The 21,646-nt window shown below is 41.6% G+C and overlaps 1 protein-coding gene across 3 annotated transcripts in view; it reads left to right on the forward strand.

Moving 5' to 3' along the window:
• Window positions 1–687: 687 nt before the first annotated feature.
• PCMTD1 (protein-L-isoaspartate (D-aspartate) O-methyltransferase domain containing 1) overlaps window positions 688–21,646 on the forward strand; it is a 46,010-nt gene continuing 25,051 nt past the window's right edge. For 2 of the 3 annotated variants that reach the window (XM_050892880.1, XM_050892881.1), the window contains exons 1-2: window positions 688–886; window positions 20,918–21,344. In XM_050892880.1, the coding sequence (XP_050748837.1) occupies window positions 21,038–21,344 (307 nt within the window). In that variant the 5' untranslated portion in view covers window positions 688–886; window positions 20,918–21,037. Of the gene's footprint in view, window positions 887–20,917; window positions 21,345–21,646 lie in introns of those variants that run through there. The other variant, XM_050892882.1, reaches the window with a different exon arrangement.

Here is a 21,646-nt window from a genome sequence, read left to right on the forward strand (position 1 = left end):
TTGCGAGAGGCCCTACAGAAGGGGGATCTGAAGAGACGCCGGCCTCCCCCTTGCCTCTGCTCGTCGGAGGAAGGCGAAAACGCCATCAAATTAGGAGGCCCGGCGAAAGCAAAGCAACTTCGGATGGGCACCGGGCATTGTCCGTTTTTTAAAAGCCAGGCCCGAGAAGCTGCGCGTCCTCCTTCGCCCTCCTGCGGTGCTGCTGCTCCTCCCCCCACGGCCGGCCCCGGCCCCCGGCCCGTCCCTCCGCTGCGAGAACCCGGTCCCCGCTTTTCCTGCCTCAGCGGCTCACGGGAGACAAGCGGGCCGCCTGCCACGGGCGGCGGGGACACGGGCGGCGGGGCCGGGCCCGGTCCCGGTCCCAGGAAGGGGTTTCCAGCCCGGTGGGGGAGGGGAGAGCCCATGTCCGGGCGCTACCGCGAGCACCAGGTTCGCCACCTCCCCAGGCGACTGGTGACGAGCGCCGTGAACGCCAGCCCCCCATTGGCTCTCGGGCTAGGAAAGCGCGGCCAATGACGGCTCGAAGCAGAGCGGCTGGCCTTCCTCCCCCTCCCCCTTTCAAGCCGCCCCGTGGCGCGGAGGGGGTTTGGCCGCCTGCGGAGGCAGGGTCACGTGACCTTCTGTTTACATCCTCTCAGCTGTTGGGGCCCCTCCTCCCTTCGCCGTCTCTCACACCAACCCAAACGGCGGCGGCGACCCGCGGACCCCTCCGACGCCCGGGCCGGGGGCACGCCGCCCTCCGCTTTGCGCCGGCTCCCGCTCCCTCGGCGATCGCCCCCGCTGCGCTTCGCCCCGGCGACCGGAGCGCTCTCCCGCTTGCGTTTCCCCCCCAGGCTGGTCTCGCCGCTGCCGCCCCGCGCAGGGTCCGGGGCCCGCCGCAGAACGGGTGAGTGTCGGGGGGGGGGGGGCAGAACTGCGCTCTCCGGCTGCGCTGTGCGGCGTGGAGGCCGCCGTCGGACAGCCGGGACGGTGAGTTGCGGCGGGAGGGCGGGCAGCGCGGCCCCCTGCTCTCCCTTCGCCTCCCCGGGCTCTCCGGTTCCCATTGTCCGTTGGCCCCGCACGCAGGCGCGCGCCCTTCTGAGGCGCGTGGGGGGATGGGGGGGGGAGGGGGAAGGTTGTTTTCGCGCAGCCGGGACAGGGCGAGGGCTTGCTGCCGCTCGCGCCTGCGGGCTGGGGAGGGACGGGACGGGGAGAGAGTGCGTACGCCCTCGGCAGCCCATCCCTCCTCCTCCTCCTTTTGCCCGGTTCCCCCCCTCCACCCCCCGCGTCCTGTCGCCGCCTGCGTAATAAATAATCTCTGGCCCAAAAAGGGTTGGGAGGAGAGGTGGTTGGTGTGGCTGCCGCGGGCCCGGGGCAGGTGTGAGGGGACGGGGACAAGAGAGAAGGTTCCAGCCTTGAGAACCGGGCGGGGGGGGGGGGGGGGGGGTAGAGGCAAGGTGAGCGCTGCGCTCGTCCCCCGCTGCGGCTCTGCGCCCTGCCTCCTCCCCGTGACGGCTGGTTTTCTTTGCCTTTGAGGAAATGCAGTGAGAATGGGAGCTTACAGGTTTTGGTTTTTTGGTGGGGTTTTTTTTTTTTTTTTTCCTGTCGCGAACCCTTATAACCTGAGGGTCTTGTGGGGGCTGCGTCTTCCAGGCCGAGGCATTTTGGAGGAGGCAAAAGGAAGCGCGAGATAACATTTTGTTTTGTTTCAAGAAAAACCTATGGGCTAAGGAAGGGTGTTTTTTCTTTCGGGAAGGGAGGTGGTGTGGCAGCAGCGAGGGGAAAATTCTTTGCTTACATAAATGAAGTGTGTAAAAGGCATGATAACTTTGCTTTTCGCCCCGTAAGCCACGGTAGGCGGGCGGCGGTAGGAGTCGGTGAGCGTTCCTGGCGGCAGCCGCGAGGGAAGGAGAAGGCTGCCTCTGCCCCCCGCTTTGCCATAAACGCACATTTTGTCTCTGTTTACATTGTGGTCTCTGTTTTGGCTGGGAGCAGCGTAAGGGGAGGAGCAGGAACTCGCTCCGGGGCAGCCACCTCCTCCCCACTCTGTTTTCTTTGTTGTTATCTGTTCGCTGGAGGCGTCCTGGGGTCACGTCTGCCTGTAGCTGAGCTGCGCTTAATGTGATTCCTCTGCGGCCCGAAACCTCGGGCCGCCTTCTTCTGTGCATGTGCAGGTCTTGTCTCTCCTCCGTCGTCGCCCTCCTCCCCCTTGCCTCGGCAGTTGTCAGCGGCTCGCAGTGAAGTTGGAGGAAGGGGAAGGGAGGGCGGAGGGGGAAGGAATCTTGGCATTTATTTGATACGCAGTCAGCAGCCTGGGCCTGCTTTGTACAACTCTGTCGTCTTTGACAGCAAAAGGGAAAAACCAAAAACCTCCTATGGTGGAAGGGCGGGTGGTGTTCATTTTTCTTGGTGGAAGACGAAGGAAAAGATCTTCAGGGTCTGCATGAGAGAAGGAAGTACTGAACTGGTGCAATGTGTGGAGAATGCTTGTGTCCTTGCAGTACTTACTGGTGCCCATGTAGCTACTGTTCTCCTAGTGGGTATTTTTTACTGCTGTCAAGTAAAAGTCAAGCACAGCTGAACTGCAGACTTTAGCAAGGAAGTAAGGTTTGTTTTGACAAGCAGCAGTAAACTTTGAGACACACACAAAGAAGAGACACAGGTAAGGCTAGTCACCACTTCAGTGAATTAGTGAAGATACCCAATCCCTCTTAACCATATGCCCTCTGTGTTACAGAGAGTGCTTTTAAGATGCAAAAAATCTAATGCTTAAAGTTAGTAAATGACGAGAGTGTATTGTGCGAATGCCTTTGTAACCGTAATTCATTATTCTTGCAAATGAATCGTAATATGTGTGATACATTTTTCTCCCCCACAGGACTCTTACCTTACTCTGGGCAGACCATCTCTGGAAGGAATCAGGCTTGGATAAATGGAGCTGTCTTCTGCAGAACTCCTGCCTGATTTGTTGGGAAAGTTTGAAAAATATTTTGGATGTATAGGTGGACAAATGTGTGAAAGATCTATTGGTATTTTAACTGACTTTGGGTGAATAAATATAATGATAGGAATGTACATAGTACGTGAGTGAGATCACAGAGCCACAATGAGGGCTTTGGAGATGGACACTTAGCCAGATGTTCTTTACAACAGTCAGTGTCCCTCAGAAATGCAAGGAAAAACAATTGGATGTTGTTGGGAGGTCTGCAGTGAGGAGAATGTCATGAAATTACAGAAACAGAAAGAAGTATGTGATATTGAACAGCCCTGGACGGCCAAATGTTATCACTGGGTCTGTGCAAGATTAGGTTCCTTCCCTGCTTAATCTCCGATCTTCAGAATTCTTGTAAAAATCTTTCTGGCTCTCCTAATTGGCTTTCTCTCTGGGTTTTCTTCATCCAATCTCAGACTTCATGTTGTGACTTGCTTTAGATATTTGACCAGTTTCAGTTTTGCAGTACTCTATTTATAAATTGATGAAGTCTTGCCATTTTTATAGTCCTAATCTTGGCAAATTGGTGATTTTTATTGCTCAGTATTCTATTTGCCTGTCAGTGACTGCCCCAAGCTGCAGCAGCTCCTTTTGAAGAGGCTTCTGCCTAATAGGAGACTAACAATAGGACCTGACTGCCAGACATGTATTGTAGTTTTCCGTGCCTGTGCTGGACCATGCCAGAGCAGTCACTTGGCTGTGTTTCTGTAAACTTGAAGTGTGGTTGCTTTGAGATAGTAAGTGGGTATTCTGAAGCTAAAGGTAGGCTTAAGCATGATATGAGTGCAGATGGAAGTCTCTAAAGAGCATGTTGCCTGTGACTTTTTTTAGGCAAACTCGAAAGAAAAAACAGTAATACAAGGACCAAATTTGAAGTTCCTACTGCAAGACATGGTTAGTAATGCAGGGGTTTTTTTTACCCAAAGATGCTCCCAAAATTCAGTATAGGCAAGATAATTTTTCCATGCGGTGTTCCAGAAAGGTTTATGTCAGGAGTTTTAAGAGTTCCCCAAAACAGATACATTAAAAGCGATTCTGAAATAGTTGGGCAATGTGGGAATGCTCATCCCAGTCTTCAGTGCATGGTGAGAAACACCTGAGAACACAGTCATTGTTTCTGGATGAGAAGTGTCTTTACACATACCTGTTCTTTTCATTTCCTGGTTTGTTCCCATTTTCAGCAGGAATGTCACAGAGACCTGCTATTTTACCCTGCTGAACTGAAAGTGATGCTCTGTAGCTGATCGTTAATTAGCACTCTGTGTAAGAAAAGTGCCTTGAAGTCTACAGCACTTGAATGCAAACATCATTGAATGTTATCTCATTTATTTCACCTACTTAGAATGTAAATTCCTCAAAGCAAAAGTAGGAAGAATATATGTGCCATCTTGTTTTGCAAATGAATAATCAGGTATGTGACTGGCCTAAAGGCACTCTAGGAATCTTCCGGTAGGGTCAGAAGTTGATCTGTATGCTTCATCTTCTCCAACCAATGAATGTGGATTTTTTTGATGGAGAATTCTTTTAATGTATCTCCTTTGCAGAAGTGTGATCACACTGTTCCACTTTTTCCTTTTATGGCATTGTAGGGAGTAAAGTGAAGTAGTTTATATTAAATGTTACGGGTATAATTACATTAAAACATCAGGAAATAACTACTGTGCTCCAATTCCTTTGGGACTTATTTGTGTGCGCTGGATGTTAATGAGAGCCTTCAGGCCTGCTTAATGCAAGCTTTTAAAGCAGTTGCTGCTGCTATGTTAAGAAAATTGGGCTGGACTTCTGGGCCTTGAAGAAAGGATAGAATTTGTAGCAGCTTAGGATGCTGAATATAATTTTTTGCAGGACTGAAAGATTAGCTGGCTGCTATTCAGAACAGTAGTATTAGTTCTTTGTCCTTTTTGTCCTGGTACATCATGCCAACTTTATGTTTCAGAGTTAGTGTTGCTACTGCAAAGTTGACAGTGATGTTAGCTAATCCCAAGGAGCTTGAAATCCTGATGAATGTATGTGTGTGGATTCTTGTTAAATGTACTTCTGATCAGAAGCTTATTGGAAACATTGAAAGTAAGAAATAAAGTAAAAGTAAACTGAAAGTAAAGATGTCTTTAAAAATGGCAGTTAGTCCTAAGAAACTTATTTCTGAAAGCAAAAAGTATTAGAAGTTGTATCTAGAGAGCAGCTGTGGTGTCCATCACTTGTATGTTGTGACTGCAATTGGTATGTAACTTATTTGTCGGTGAATTTTATCAGGCCTTTAAATTGAAACACAAAAATATAAATTGTCCTTCATTGTGAGGAGAAAACACTGGTTTAGAAGTCATCATAGAGCAGTTTAAAAAAAAACAAAAAAACCAAAAAAACCCCACCAAACTCCACAGCCCTAAAATAGTTTAGATGTGACATCAGGTGTCACCATGGTAACTCTCAGGCTACAGATTCTGGTGTGTTCTCATGTGGGGGAGTTCAAGTGGGGAGGTGACTGGAGCAGGAGTAAACTGCTCCTCTGGTTAGAGGGCTGTCTTGTGGCAGAAAAAGACTTGGAGCCCACTGCTTAGAAGATGCATTTAATGAACGCTAATTTTGGAGTTCTGGCTTTGTTTTGTATAATGTTTACTAAAGAAAGGATGTAAAGATCTAGTTTGTTGCAAGTGCAGAACATTGAGTTCTGAGTTGCACAGAGTTGGAGATTTAAGATACTGCGAGTGTTGTTAAGGTGATGTAAAATATTGAGGCTTAGAATTTCTCTCAAGTATTGCGTTTCACTCCAGATTTTCTCAAAGTAGTATTTGCTCAGCATACAGTTGCAAAACAAATGCTGAATTTGGATTTGCAATGTTTCTAGGATGTAAAAGAAGACAAATGGAATTAATGTTTAAAAACTTGTTCGAGGAAACAATCCAGAACTTGCCAACAAAAACTTAAAATCAGGTTTAAAAACTAATTTAAAAACTAATAGGCTTAGAGCAAGTGATTTAATAGTGATGTGGGATGTTTGGAATCCTGTGTGAAGGAAATTTATGTGAAGGTGCTGTAGGGCATCTGAGTTGTCAACATGGAGCTGTTAGATATGAGGTAGGGTTCACTGAAGGCCTAAATTCTTCTGAAGTTAAAAAAAAAAAAAGATGGTGGGCAGGATAAATCTAAGTAGAGGTAGCTGAGCACTTAGAGAAGGGACAGTCTTTATCTTGGTTGCTAACATGCGTGTTTTACTAGAGATTGTGTGTGTTTATATACACACACGCACAAAGAATATGTGCACAACCAACCAGTTGTGCGGCAGTGTAGTGACTGTGAAGAGGATCTCTGTCCTGAGAGTTTTTAGAACCTGGTGATGACAGACTGCACATTCAGTTCTGGTCACAAGTCAGTGTCTCCAGGTTCGTTCTTTTGGTCTATTTTCTTATGAGTCTTTTGGCCGATCACGCCTTAACTTTTATCTGGTTGCTTTTCCAGTCCCAACTGTTGCATTCCTTTCAAAAGACACATCCCTCAGCTTTATGCGGTTTGTGTTCTGTCTAGGAGTCTTAAATCACACAATAGCAGCAGCTCTTCTTGCTTATTTGCGGGGAAGCAAGGACAGGATGTGGGCAGAAGAGTTTTCTGTTGTGTTACTTAACACTAATTGTTGCCATTTCGTAGGCCAAGTAGCCTATAGTTAGCATGAGCACCTAAAATAGCACTAGAGGTCTGTGTTTAAGCACCTGAGTCTCATTGCAAGTATCAAAGGCTTGCTGTTATTATTACAAAAACTTACCTTTGCATGATTTCTAAATAGATAGTGCTTACTGAAGCTGTCAGTAATCATGATTATTTCTTCCTTTTTTAAACAACTGGGTTGTTAAAGTCTTAAATGATAGGTGCATATTTCTAATGGCAAATTAAGCAATCTTGAAAACTGTTTTCAGGAGGAATAGCAACAACTTTGTGATACTGGATAATGTTCTACCAGGAGATATCTAACTGTCATTGGGAAGACGGGTTTTTTTCCAGCTGATGTCTGCAAATGTTTTTATAGATTTTTGGTAGGAGTTAGAGTCAAATCAGAGTTCTTATACAATAGTAGTTTAAGATGTAGTGAAAGGCAGTATGCAGTAATATAGTAGACACAAAATACATGCGCTCCTGAGTGTAACTATTCAAAGTATGTATATTCGTACTATCCTTCAAGCAAAACAAATAGCATTTGCTATAAGTTCCTGTTGTCTTCAGGAGTGAAGGGGAACTAAATTTCAAAGAGAACATCTGAGATGCATATCTTAATTATTTGTTCATATTTAAAAAAAAAAATGACAAAAAAGCTGCTTCTCCAAAACCCAATGCATCAATGTATGGCTTCCATAAGTGAAGTGATAAAGTCATTGGAATTGTTTATGGTAATAGTCAGATAGTGAATCACATCCAGCAGTTGATATGCCTGTGGTGTCCCTGTCCCAAATGAAAGGCTTGATTCCTATAAATGGTTGTTTTAACATTGAAAGAGGAATTAGAACCATGTGGTTGGGAGAAAATGAGAAGTGGTTACTATTCTGAGAATTTATTTGTGTTATTTCTGTAGCAGATGTTTTCAGCGGATATTCAGGAATTACCATGTGGTTTTCTTGACAAATATTTGAAAGAAAAAGCCAAGTAATACTACTCAACCCAGTCAGGACCACTGTGCTGTATAATGGTCTATATATCAAAGTTAGAGAAGAGAGTTGGAGCCACTATCCTGGTAATCATATTTTCGACACAATTGTTTTTGCTTGATATAGGTATGGCTAAAATGTATGCAAGTTAGCATTGCTGAAAGAATAAACTCTGAAGTTCACTAAAGGAGATGCTTGATTTCAGCAAAAAAAGCAAAAGGTTAATACTTCTGCAGTACTAATAATTTCAAGTAATCAGGAGTACTGTGAGTGTTTCTACTAGGACATCAGTTTGCCATTAAAGGATTTGATTTCCATCTGAAAATCTTTGCCTGAGACTCATAAAGTTCTTGTTTACTCTTGTTTGTGTTGGATTCTGGCAGGTGGGGTTTTGCTGGCTCTTTTTCTGCTGGGGCATGTGACCCTGCTGTTTATTTGCAAAACTCTCCCCTTCAGCCTTTTGAGAATGAACTGTGGTTTTGTTTCTGTTCAGTGTAGTCACCTGCTGTCCAGTTTCTTAAGCTTTGCTGTGTTCTTCCTTCAGGAAACTCTACATTTGGCATTATTGCAGTGAGGAGGTCAGTGAAACTGGAAGGACACAGAAAAGTTGAGTTGCTGAGTTTCTTTATAACTTCTGCCGAGCTGACAGTTGCAACATTTTAAATCCCATAGGCCTTAGTCTCTGCTTATTTACTTCAGTTAATTATGCATTCGTTATGACTAAGACTCACTGCTGCCGAGTTTCCTGAGATTCTGTGATGTTTTCTGGAGTAATTCAGTTGTCAGAAGAAGTCAGTGTAGGATTTGACTTCTCCATTCTGGGATGCTCTGGATAAACTGGAGTTGTTAATGATATAACTGCAGCAGGTTATGTGACTGTAGCAGCCTCTTGTGTTGTATCTGTAAACTACACTTCTCTCAGGTGAAAACCATGTGCTTTGTATGACTGAAAAAAACCTGATGGGGTAGGATTATAGGGATGAAGGTACACTTATACTGTGCAAGTGCACAGGTGCTACATAAGCAATGATAAAAGGTTCTCAACTTCCATTTCTTGGTGAAATATTTGTTTGAATATCGTGAAATGGTCACTGAAGCTTTCCCAAATGCTCCAGATCCCCTCCAGACTACATCTGCTGTTGTTTGTACTGTAAGTAAATGATAACTTTGGAGCCATATTTGCAATAGTACTTGATTCATACCTGGAGACAAAGAAAAACAATAGTGCAGAAACATTTTCAAGTTAACAATGTGCTTATGTATTTTGGTTTTGGCTTTTAAAGACAGCCTATAAGGGGTTTTGTTCAAGTATTTCTGGTTCTTAGTTTAGGCATGCATGGCCCCAGGTCCAGCCAGTAGTGAGGCTAAGCACGTATTCTCAGTAGCACACAAACGTGCGTATTCAGCATGTACGTGTATAAATACATAGTTGGCCACCACATCAACACAGAAAACACAGCACTAATGGAAGCAGAAACAGCGCCAATGGCCTTATCCTGTTGCCCTTTCTGGATGGTCAAGCTGAATGTCTACTAGTGGCAAACACATGAATGTATACAGTATGGATCCTTCCAGTTACTGGGTTTAGACACTCGTTCTACCCTGAAACTGGCCCTTGGGTCCATTTATCCCCCATTGCCTCTTGCGCACACACACACACTCGCACACTTATGCTCAGCCACCAATCCCTAACACCACAGATTCTCCAGCAGCTCCCTTGGACCCCCCTTTTCCTCCAGCAGCCAACTCCTTCAGTTGCCTCGCTTGGACAGTCTGCCCTGTCCCTGGTTCCCAGGCCACGCTGCCAGTTTGCTGGCTAGTCCAGCTTGGTACTCCCTGTGATCACACCCTGACCTGCAAAAAGCTCACCCCTCTTTTGCTGGCACCACAGACCCACAGGCCCCTGTGACCTGTGGTCTGACTCCACTTGTCACGTAGACGCACATGCATGCTGAATAGAGCCCCAGGAAAAGAATTACAAAAGGAGATTAATGAGCAGACAGGACAGACAGCAGTGATTTGGGGCAGAGCACAGCTGGACATGCATACTGACCTGTTCACAGGTGGCCTGTCCCTCTTGTCACCATAGCCCTGGTTTTCCCATGCTTGTTCCTCCCCAAGCCACTTTGATCCTTCCCTTTCCCCGCCTTTGGTTCCTCCCCTAAACATCCCATAACAGGACTTGTGCAATCTCCAGGTGCCTTTCCCCTGCATCCCATGATAAATCTGGTAGCCCAATAAGCAGTCACATCTCTCGATCTGAAAAGTGCCCTGGAGAGGCCCAGTGGTGGTGGGGATGTGGGGAGAGCCGATGGTTCTCCTGCGATAGCCCTGGGAGCAGCTGGGTCAGGGTATTTAGGTGGGTTCCCCCACCTGCCAGTGTGCCTCTCTGCTCCTTTGTCTGTGTGCAGAATAGCTTTTTATTGCATAACTTCACAGGGTTAACTTTGATATGTGCTGGCAAATAATCTGTTTAATCATTTGCAAGCCCAGTTGAAAATTTATGGTGGAAGTTACTGGCTGGCCACAGAGGTGTGAATTAAAGTGATACTGTTACAAAAGCAATACTTTGAAATGTTACCTCAAAGTAGGGTATTTTAATAGCAACAGGAACAGGGAGAACACTAGAATGATTGCATGAAACTTTGTGGGACAGGCTTTGGTAACAGTACTAATGCTGTAGCCTTTTAAATTGTAAAATAAGGAGTTGATTCCACCCCCAATGACTTGCGTTTGTGTAGAGACTTTGGTAGATTTTTAAAATATATTTAGTTCATACTTGATTTGTACATTTTGAAAGTTTTGATAAATCATCACTTTCCTTTGGTAAGAACCATGAAGGGATAGTTAATCTCTGTTTTATATAAAGTAAGCATTGGACATCTTAAGAAATAGGGATTTATGGACAAGGTCATGTCATTTTAGGGTATGCTGTTTATGGATTTATGGTATGTCTGGAGAATGAGGCAGATTATGACATGGGCCTTAAAGTGTGAGGAGCTTGGAGATATGCAGGATTTAGGATTAAAAAGAAGAAAATTAGGTTCAAGTAGATATCCATTGCTTTCTTTGACAAGATAAAAGTAACTGTTAGTGTGCATGTGTTTTAGTAAACAAGTTACACTTGAAAAAACTGGTAAGGCCAGTGTGATGCTTCTGGAAGATTGCATCAGTGAAAGAATTTTGTGTCATGGTTCTGAGGAAGAGAAGCAGGAGTAGGCCTTACTCATTCTTCTGTCTTGAGGATTACAGGCCTAAGTAATAAAGTAACTTATCAAAACAAAGTGTTGTATTGCACTGGACTGTTTTAAGAATCTAGTAAACAGGATCAGGACTTGAATTTTTTTAAAATTTTATTTATTTACTGTCTCGTAAGATGAGGACACATAATAAATAAAAGTTGAGATTCTCAGGCTGTGAAGGTAAACATTTTGATAATATGGTAATAAAAGTTGCTCGTGCTGTGATTATTACATGCTATTTTGATGCTTTTAGATATATTTCTAAAAATGAGAAAACCCAAAGGTTTTAGCTCACTAGGAGCTTGATAAAGTTGATTGGTATTTTTGTTTTTTATTTGGGCCTGGGTTTTTTTTGTAGAGCCTGCAGTAAATGCATAGCTCTAAGATGAGGTTTCAAGTGTCAGGAATGTAACCATCTTCTATTTTTACACTTGACCTCATTTCTATTTTCTTTTGCTAAAGGCAACAGGCGTATGTTGTTCTGTTACTGCTGGAAGTGAGTTATTTAAATAACTTGAAATGTTTATGTTCAATAGGCTTTTGAACTTTAGCACTGGCTGAAATAGTGAATATTTTGTCATGGGCCACATTTTGCCTGCTCAAAATTATATGAACTGTGACTTGATGTGCTTAAGAACTATAGCTGCAGAAACTACATTTGTGGTAAAAGGTTAGGAAAGTGTGTTTCAGTTCTTGTACTAAACCTGCTTTGTATTTCATTATAAAAGAGGATTCTCCCTCCCCACCCCCCCAGCTGTTATTGGTTGCTCTCTGAAGGTGATACTGAAAGTAAAGGAGCATCATATTTTACTGTGGTTTGTTACCTTCTGGTCACCACAAACTAAATTGTTAAGCATTTCCTTTCACGAAGAGAAACAGGTTTTGTTCTAAAAATGTTGAGTATTTGGCTTGTCCTTTATGTCAAGGTGTCTTAGTTGGCTTATGATCAGGATAATGTTAAAACTTGCAGAAATGTTTGCCACTTGTATGCCTTTCGCTTTTTCAGACTAAACAGGATTAGATATTCCAAAAGTGTTTTTTTTACACATCTCTCTACAGCTCGTCTAATTCTTAACATTTGACTGTTATGGCTTATATAAACCTGCTTGAAATGAGTATTCTCTGTTAAATACCCTTGTACAAAGCTGTGTATTGTGGCAGTGAGTTTTGCAGCCTGGTCACTCTGTAGCTCGCTAATTCGTGTGAAATATGTGCACAGACAGCAGTTTCTCTTCTGAAAAACAGGTGCATGATACAGACTCAGTGAATATCAGACATCTGTATGTATTAAGCATCACTGATTCGTATCTGTCTTATGAAGTCCTGGTATTTTAGTCTTGCCAGTGAACAAGCCACTATTACCTGGTACCTCCTGTTTCTGTATGTCTGTTAGGCCTTCTAGAGGAGCTTCTCATCTTTCTCCTTTCTCCCAGCCAGTCTGTGATAAAGCAGTACTCTTCAACTAGTTTATACTGGACAGACTTAAAATAGTTGTAGCCTGGGAATAGGCAGAGCTGTAGGCACACCCCTCAGGAGCTGAGACCTTTAAAAAGTGTGCTATAAGAGGACTGCCAGGTTCTTTCATGGACACTGCTGTCAAAGGAAGGATAAGGGATCTTCTATATATTGGACATTGGGTTAAGCTGACATCCTTTGCTTTTGAAATCTTTTAGTGGAACTTTGACAGGTCACTAAGCCATCTTAGGCTCCCCAGAGATGAGACCATTTTATGCAATGTCTTACAAACAAGCAGCACCAAATGTTTTGGACTGGTGTGGGTAGAGAAGCAATATTAATTGTTTTGGAATCTACAGTTGATGGGATACTATAGGGTACACAGAATCAGGGCAGAGCTAGTGTTCATTCACTTATAAAGGTATACATACAACCTCTTGAGATGTAATCACCAGTTTGCATATAGCTGACCTCTATTGGCAAGCAACAGACTGACAGCTATTGTTTTGTTGACACCTTATCACCATGTACTGTGAAAAAAGCATGCCATGCTGCTCTGATCAAGTACTATTACCAGGAACTGTCTAGTTCCACCACTCAAGCTGCATCATACACTGCCATAGATATCAGTTCTTGTCATTGTCAATCGGTATTCAGACTTTGTTAGCAGTTAATACTGCTCTCTGAAATTATTGAAATAATTTAGAAATTTTTTTTTAAATCTTGTAGACAGTATCACTGGACTGACCCATAAAAAATTTTAGTTCTTTGATTTTCCTGATGATGCTAGCTAACAGCATCTTGCTGCTTTGGAAAATGATTTTCAGAGCACCTAAGAGCACATCTGCTTCAGATTTCAGGAGGAGCTGATTCTGGGGACTGAGCAGCAACTGGTTATTAATACTGTTCATCAGTAATGGACAGCTCTTTATGCCTGACAGACTAATGTCTTCTGCACAGGTAATAATGTCAGGTGCTTAAAATCTCATGAGACTTTTGCAGACGGGCTAATCAGAGTATTCCAGAGCTGTTTATCATCTCATCAGCCTCTCATCCATGGAGGCTTTTTCATTTTACAAATAAGAGCATTTCTTAACAAAAGTTTCATGGCAGATACTGACTAAATTAAAACTTACTGTGAGATTAGATGCTAGCAAATACTTTTAAGCGAAGGGAGTGTTTCTGTGCTTGGTCGCAGTTTGAAGCTTTTTGTAACATGAATGACTAGATGCAAAATATTTGTAGGTATGCAAATCCCAAAGATCTCATGTATTTGAGGTAGGAGGTGGGGGGAAAATAATTTTGTGCAGATGACCAACGGATACTCTTTACTAGCTATTAATGAGTCAGTAAACTAGGGCAGTGAGACAGCTTTCCTGTCTCTTGGCAGGGAGTTTTTGCAGGATATAATTAAGAAAGGTCAGTTAGTGGCCCAGAGGGCATTCTAGGATGTCAACACTGAAGCTGAGTCTCTGGTGACCATAGTGACAACTATTGGAGAATCATAAGCCCAGGCCTAAATAGGTAGAGACCACAGCTGAGGACTTGCTCTCTGAGGGTATAGGGCTGCTTTAGTACTTACTGGTTATAGATCTACACCTTTAAATTTCAGAAACCATCCTGTACTCTAGATTTCACCCCAGTATGGCAAACTACACTTCTAGCTCTCTCAGGTGGAAATGGTGAACTCTTCTTTGTTTTGAAGTAGGCATTCAGAACATGTTTATGTGGTGTCACAGGTGGGAGACTGTTTGAAAAAGAAACTGCTACTGAAGGCTAGGAGGCTCAGCTTTGCAAACATTTTTTGGTTGCCCAGATTTCAAGCAGTAAGGAGAACTGAGTCAGGATGTGATATTAAGCTACGCATTAAGAGTTCCATCCAGGAAATACGTAGGATTCTTTGCTTTGCTTTGTAATAAAAGGTAATGAATTTTAAAGTCTTTCTCAGCATACCTGAAAACAGGTCTGGCATATAGAACTGGTATATAGAAAATGTTCCTTTCAGCATTCAATCCTTGCCATTGTGTGAAGAGGTTAGATAGAATTTCAGATGAGAAAAACAAATCCAGTACAGAAGAAAACATAGACTGAGAAAGGAATGTATTCCAGTCCAAAGAAGAAGAAAAAAAAAAAAGTGGGTGGGTTGTTTTTCCCCTGAGTGGACAACGAACAAAATTCTATGTTGTTTTATTATTTTTTACTTTAAGTTCCTGTGAACTGTCTCCATTAAAAAAAAAAAAAAGGAGGAAAAGTCAAAAGGTTCAGTAGACGTTCAGCAAGGTTGGTCCAAAAATTATGCCCTTCTGTGACTACCAAGGTTAAGGTCATTTGATCATGAAATCTGCGCTGATGTGCATGTCACTACTCATGCATTTGTGGAGTGCCATAAGCTTCAGTGCATCTTCTGAGAGAAATGCAGTACCATGTGTGCTGTTTGGTGTGTTCAGGTGACTGGAGGTGGAGGAAGAGTGAGAGCAAGCACACACCTGGAATCTTGCATAAACAGCTGTTTAAGCCCTGATTCTCCTGTTTAGGCCTTCAGCTTACATCAGACTTGACAAACATTTTCTGCCCAAGTAGGTCAATGCAATTCAGGTTAAGTCAGTAGTTGTAGCTGTTTACATTCATTTGGCTTAACGTTAATCCTGTGGTCTGTTCCTTGTTCCATTGGTATATTACAAGGAACCTTGAAGTATGCTTTGTGGAGTGCATTACATTGGAGAGCTGACTGTACTTGTTTTTGTAGTTGTTTTTGTTTAACTTGAAAAGCTTCTTGAAATGATCCACTGAACAGTAGGTTAGGAGTGAATGTGTTTGAGTGAGATGAGTCTAGAGTATAGACTTCAAAAATGTGCAGTGTTTCCAATAGTGTTTTCCTTAATGCACCAAGTAGTATGTTACTATATCCTGAAAACAACAGTTTTCTTTCTTTCTGCAGTATTTGGAGTGACAAAACAAATAGCTGTGGAAGAGAAGGCAGTTCAGGTAGCAACTAATTTTCCAAAGCACCTAGGCTTTTTATTGCCTTTAGTAGCAGTTTAGCAGCAAGGCATATGTATAAAAGCTTAAAAAATGTTTGTAAAGACTTCATTCTGAAATACCTCTGTGTCCCACAATTTATACTGATTTTTGTAGTCACCTACTACAATTACCTCTAGCACACAGTTCATATTTTGGTTTTCTCCAGCCTTTGCCTGGTGAAGCTAACGTTACAGTTTTTCTTTCAGATAGTAATCAATCATTCTGTTTATTCAAAAGGTGCTGCTGAAATCTTACACTTGGCTCTGCAATTTGGAGTTGAATTTCCTCTTGTGCAGCACTGTTACAATACTTCGGAGGAAAGGAGAAGCTAAACTAAAAATGGAGTCCTTTTATTGCAGGAGTCTTTGGACGGGGCGAGGGCAGGCAAAGCATGATCTTGAGTTTATTACGGCTGCAGGAGTGGCACGAATTGAGTCTGAACAGAAGTACGCCTAACAGTTGCTTGGTGGCCTGGGAAACTTTAAACCTCTGCTGATCAGAGTGGTGTTGCTGACTTCTGTCATGAGTACGCTGAAACTGTTAAATGGACTGAAGTGACACAGTGTAATCCTTTTTGGGGAAACTTAACAGCTGACTCCTATGTCTATATTAATGCATAGCTCACTGGTTTATTGTTTCTCTTCCCTGTCCTCACCTCCTGGGTAAGGTGGAAGGGTCACCAAGCAATTTTGTATGCCATCTATGAGTTTGAAGTAATGTATCACAGTCTTGATTCAGTACGGTGTGCTCCAAACTGATATCTTAGTGAAAATAGTTCTGAGGAGGAGACTTGAAATACGGCTGATCCCATTTATTATTTTTTCTCTTCTATTTTTCATCCTTTGAAACAACAGTCAAGTTAGTAGGCTCAAATAACTTGTATTTTTAAGGAGTCATCTATGTAGAGTCAGGATGTGTCAGTATTAGAAGATACTAAATTTGTAAGATACTTGACATTGTGTGGATTCAGCAAAGGTGAGGTTTGGTCTGTCAAATTAACTGGATACCTTGCTAGCATGGTATTTAGTCTGTATTTAAGAGGGTGTGCAAGTCCTTAGTGACCTAAGGAATTAACTTGAAGTGCAAATGTATTTGTAAAAATTCTGAAATGTGCAAAACTTGCGTCCCTTTGAGAGCTGGCAAAAAAACCTAGGCAAACCTTACATCTGGTTACTAACTTCTCAGCTAAGAGTTTTGCATAGCTTATAAAATCATGAAGAGTTAAAATGCACTCAAATTGTCAGCACTTCTTAGATTCACATAGCCAAAGAAGACCTCTTCAGTTAATGTGACAATATTTAAAAAAAAAAAAAAAATGGGAAATTATGATAAGGAATTCCAGTAAAATTGGTTACAAGTTAGGTCAGAAACAGGTCAGAGGTGGTGTGATACAGTTGTGTGGATTTTTACAGAAATTGGAAAGTGTGTTGACATCTCATTTTTATTGTGAATATAAGAAACTTCAAGATGAAGTGTTCCAACTTGTAAAAATAAATTCATGAATAGCATGGAATGAGAAGCAGAGGTTTTTTTAATTGTAGGTGGTTTTAATCAGTGAATGAACTTTTTTACTGAAGACTATTGAAATTTTAACTCCTAAACTATGATTTCCGCTGGCTTCTGTATTCCAAAGATTCTTAAGGCTAAGGGCAATTGTTGCATTTTGTTAATGTTATGCACCCTTCCCCTTTCTTCTGAACTTTCTATACCTCTTGGTGTAACTGGCATCGGAATGCTGCTCATGCTCTTTGTGAACTGCATGTGTTTCAGTTTAGGTATCAAGCTTCACAGGATGCTTTCTGTGAGCTTTGCAGCTATGTAGAAAGTTTTATCATAGTATACTCTGCTGTCTTTATCTTGGTCCTGGGTCAGCTGTCACAAGGAAGCTTTGACTAACTTGCCCTTTTTTACCAGCTGTGCTAAAATAGTTTGTGAGGTGGTTTTTGTGTGTTTAAAATAGTAGAAAATGTATCTGACTTCACACATCTGTTGCCTCTGTTAGAAGCAAGTAATTGTGCTTTCATAAGGTAAAAGCTTACAAACATCAAAGCATTGAAGGAAAGTAAAAGATCAAAAAATATCTCTCTGCTGCACAGGAGGTTGCTTTTCATGAAAAGATCTATTTCTTTCACTTCCTAGAGTGTTTGTGTTTTTTAACAAAAATGCTTTCCACTTGAGTAGCATTTTTGCTTACCTATAGCTGTAGAGTCCAGAGTAGAGCACCATAGTTGGTTAATGAAAGCAAACCAAAAGCAAGATATCTAAAAAGCAAACCATATCACTGTCTATGTAATGTCACCTTTTTCAGCCAGGGGCAGTGTATCCAGAATGAGATGCAACCTTCAACTGCACTTCCAACTAGCCACTCTGTTGTGCTGTGTAAGCGTCCCATTCTTGGGAGGAGGCTCTCTGTTTTCTCCCCTACTTCCCACAATGTCATGCTGTGTACCAGACCTTTTCGGTTCTTGCCTTTTGAGATTCTGCGTGATAACCATTAATGAAGGTGAAACGCTTGGTGGGTGTCATCAGTAGAAAATCTTGTGATACTACAGTAACTTTAGCTGTCAGATAATACCAAGAATATAAAATTACAAAATACCTGAAGAAATTAATTATGTTTTAGCATAGTGACTATATTGCAATTAGCAAATGTTACTTACAGGAAAGAAATTTTATGTGAAACTAGTAAAGACATTTTTTGATAGAAACAATAAAGCTTTAGGTTGGAAGAATAGCCTTTTTCCATCTGAGTGGTTTGTATATTTGCCTGCTCACCAGGTGAGTGTAGATAGTTGGTGAAGTTCTCCATCTGCTGGTGCGAGGTGGTGAATGCATGCTGCAGGTAGGGCTGGAAGTGGTATTTCTGTTTCTCAAATGTAGCAGCTGCATTAGTCTTCAAGAAACTCAGTTCTTACATCTACTTTTTAGTTAAAATTATTTCCAAACATATCTCAAGACAATCGTGAGCTTTTTAGGGTGAAGGGATGGCAAAATGTATTGCTTTAGTCACTGTAGATTATTTAACTTGTTAGCTATCATTTGATTCAGTAGTTCATTGAACTGTTAGGTGTGATACAAGTGCAGACAAATGAGCAGGGCTGGAATATTGTTACAAATTATTTTTTACTTTAAAAAAAAAAAATCCTTCCTCAAGTTCCACGTTTCCTGTCTAAATTGTCCCTTAGTTTTTTCACAAATAGAAAGGGAGGTTCCTGTGCAATTAAACACACACTGGCCTGTTTATTCTGCTGTGAAACACTAAGATGTTGAGAAGTGTGGTTTTTCTACTTTCATCAAAGGTTTTCCTGCTGGTTGATAATTGGCACCTGGTGGCTTTTTACCACTTCCCACTCCAGAAGGTCAGTGAGAATTGGTTTTGCTTCAGACAAGCACACAGCTGAGTGGTGAACAGTCATCTTTCACCCATGATTTTACCAGGGCTTTAGCAGCCCTGAGCATTCCCCTGTACCCCTTCTTTTTTAAGTATGTTTGTAGTTAAGGAGAAGCATTGTGACTGTATGATGGGGTAAATTTGAGCTTGTGTGCTTGAAATTTTAAACCTAGCTATATGTCTTAGCACTGGTACTATATGGTTATTCATCTTCTTTAGTGACTTGGTGTTTTAAGTAAATTAATGCAAGGCAAGGATAAGGAAACACTTCTGTCAGTCAGAATTGCAAATAGAAATGAGGTTTCCGTTGTTGGAAGGCTGTTTTGTGATCGCCATCTAGACAGAGGAGGGATAAGAATTGTACAACTTTTGGTGTTGGACACTGTAGAAACTTTTTTTTTAAGCAAGAAGAAAATAGCAAGCCAAAACAAATTTTGAAGTTTAATCTTAGTTTTCCCTTATTTAGGATTATGTGCGTCTTTATATATGCCCTTTCTGCTCAGAATTGATCTTTAATAGTTTTAGTACTCTCTTGATTCTGAGTTTGATGTTCAGAAAAGTGAATTTACTCAATGAACCACAGTCCAAGATGTGAATAAGTTTTTTGCATTCGCAAGGATGTTTTAGTGCTTTACTTCAGAATCATTGCTGTTTGCAGTTTAATCCTTCAGGAAAATGGTTCAAACTCCAAAAGTCTTTGTTTAATGTTGCAATGGGGGGGAAAAAAAACCACTAAACTTCAGTTTGCTTGTAGTTTCTGGATGTTGCCATTTGGTTTTATGGAAAGGTTTATTAGTATTGTTTTGATAGAGACCTGTTAAACATGTGGGAAAGGATTCAATTGGTGTTCTAAGAAGGTTCTTAATTTAAAGTGTTTAACCATAAAAACTGTGTTGCAGTGATCCCCACAATGTAAACTTAGGAACCAGCTTCATTCTGATAACTTAAATGACCTTGGGCATCTGGATTGTGTTTGTGAATTCCTGACTCACGAATTAGCACAAATAGGCATGTACAAAACAGGAATTTGCTGAATTGCGCTGGAGTATTCTCAGATAAAAGATTATTCATATTTTTAAAAAGAATGCTCGGTGAAATACGCTTGTTTGAAGAGGCAGGTTGGAATTTTTTAAAAGGTGATACTTGGCAATGCAATTGAAGTCAGGGGTGAGTGAGTCTTTGGTTTTGTTTTGGGTTTTTTTTTTCCTTTGTTAACTAGGTTACCTAGAACATGCAATAAGTTTCATGATGATCTTTTCCTTCTTCTTTTGGCTGAGTTTGTAATTAATGTTAACAACTGGCTCGCTACGAGTACTCCATTCACCTAGAAGTGGTGGATTAAACTATTTTGTTTACCTTTCTTCTGGTCTTCTGTTGCTATTTTATTGGTAATTCATGCAACATTAAAAATTTTAACATCTGGATTTTATGAGTTTAGTGATTAATAATGTAGTAACTGCAGATAAAATACAGATCTGAAGGAATTATTTTGAAGTAAATGTGCTGTGTAGAATTCATGAAACTTACTAGTCACTTAAGAGCCAGCAAGCTATTGAAAACTTGTAGGTGCTTAAGAAATTTGTACTCCTCTAGTGAATATGGCAGGCGTTAGGAGGACCTCAGATATTCAGAGGGGTTTCCTGTGCTGAATCCAGAACAGAGCAATGTGTAGTTGTGTCTGCACTAGTATTCTGGTTCAGCTCAAAAGTGAACATCTGAGAAGCATCTCGTCACCATCACCACTCACCTGGCTTTGTCTTCCACTGTGGCGTGATTTCAGAGCGTGTAAACCCAGTTCCTTTCAAATGTAACTAAGTTGGTACATGCTTCAACTGCGGTTGGACATTTAGTTCTCAAGATGGGACTAGAGCTACTCCAAAGGTAGTTGCTGTCCCCCCAAATATGTGTAATATGGGTGATAGGTTCTTAGCACTGTAGTGTTTTCAGTGTCTGTGTAAAAAAACTCTTACGCTTCATTACTTGCTAATGTAGACAGCCCATGTTGACATATTAAAGCTAAGCTGAAAAACATTGAATTGAGTTAAAATCTGAAGGGCAGAATTTTTATTAAATACATGCTGTCCTGAGTCTTAATAGTTCTGCTTCGTAAAGTGATCCAATACTAACAGTATTTCATCACCCTCTAATAGTTGTTGATTTGTTTCTCTTTTGAAACTCAAGTTATGTAAACATATCTATTTTCCAGGATTCGTTTGTGATGTGCTTCTGAAAGAAGAACTGAGAATCCATTACATACTTACACTTTTGGGAAAACTCTCCTCCTAATGTATTTTGCAAGCTAATTGAATTATCACAGAAATTCAGCATGGGAGGAGCTGTGAGTGCTGGAGAAGACAACGATGACTTAATTGATAACTTGAAAGAAGCTCAATACATTCGCACTGAGAGTGTGGAGCAAGCCTTCAGAGCAATTGATCGTGGTGATTATTATCTGGAAGGATACAGGGACAATGCTTATAAAGACTTGGCCTGGAAGCATGGAAATATACACTTGTCAGCACCTTGCATTTATTCTGAAGTCATGGAAGCACTGAAGCTTCAGCCTGGATTATCTTTTCTAAATCTGGGCAGTGGAACCGGATACTTGAGTACAATGGTGGGATTAATATTAGGTAACTTGAACGTTTTTATTTTAATATAGTGTTTCTGCATATTTTTAGAAGATTATACAAGCCCTGTAGAACTTTACTTCTTTAAAAGTGGCAGTACTATACTTAAGACTGGGTGTTTGAGATATGTTGTTAAAATACTGTGTGTTATCTACAAGCTGTTCACTGACACTGCTGTTCAGTGAAATTTCATGGAGTGTTTTGGAAGAGGTAATTGTTCCTGCTTGCCTTTCTATAATCTAAAATTCTCATTAGACAGGAAACAGTCCTTTTGCTTAAAAGGAAAAGGCACAGAGGAATGATTT

This window comes from Gymnogyps californianus, chromosome 2 (assembly GCF_018139145.2).
Source record: "Gymnogyps californianus isolate 813 chromosome 2, ASM1813914v2, whole genome shotgun sequence".
Classification (NCBI taxonomy): domain Eukaryota; kingdom Metazoa; phylum Chordata; class Aves; order Accipitriformes; family Cathartidae; genus Gymnogyps; species Gymnogyps californianus.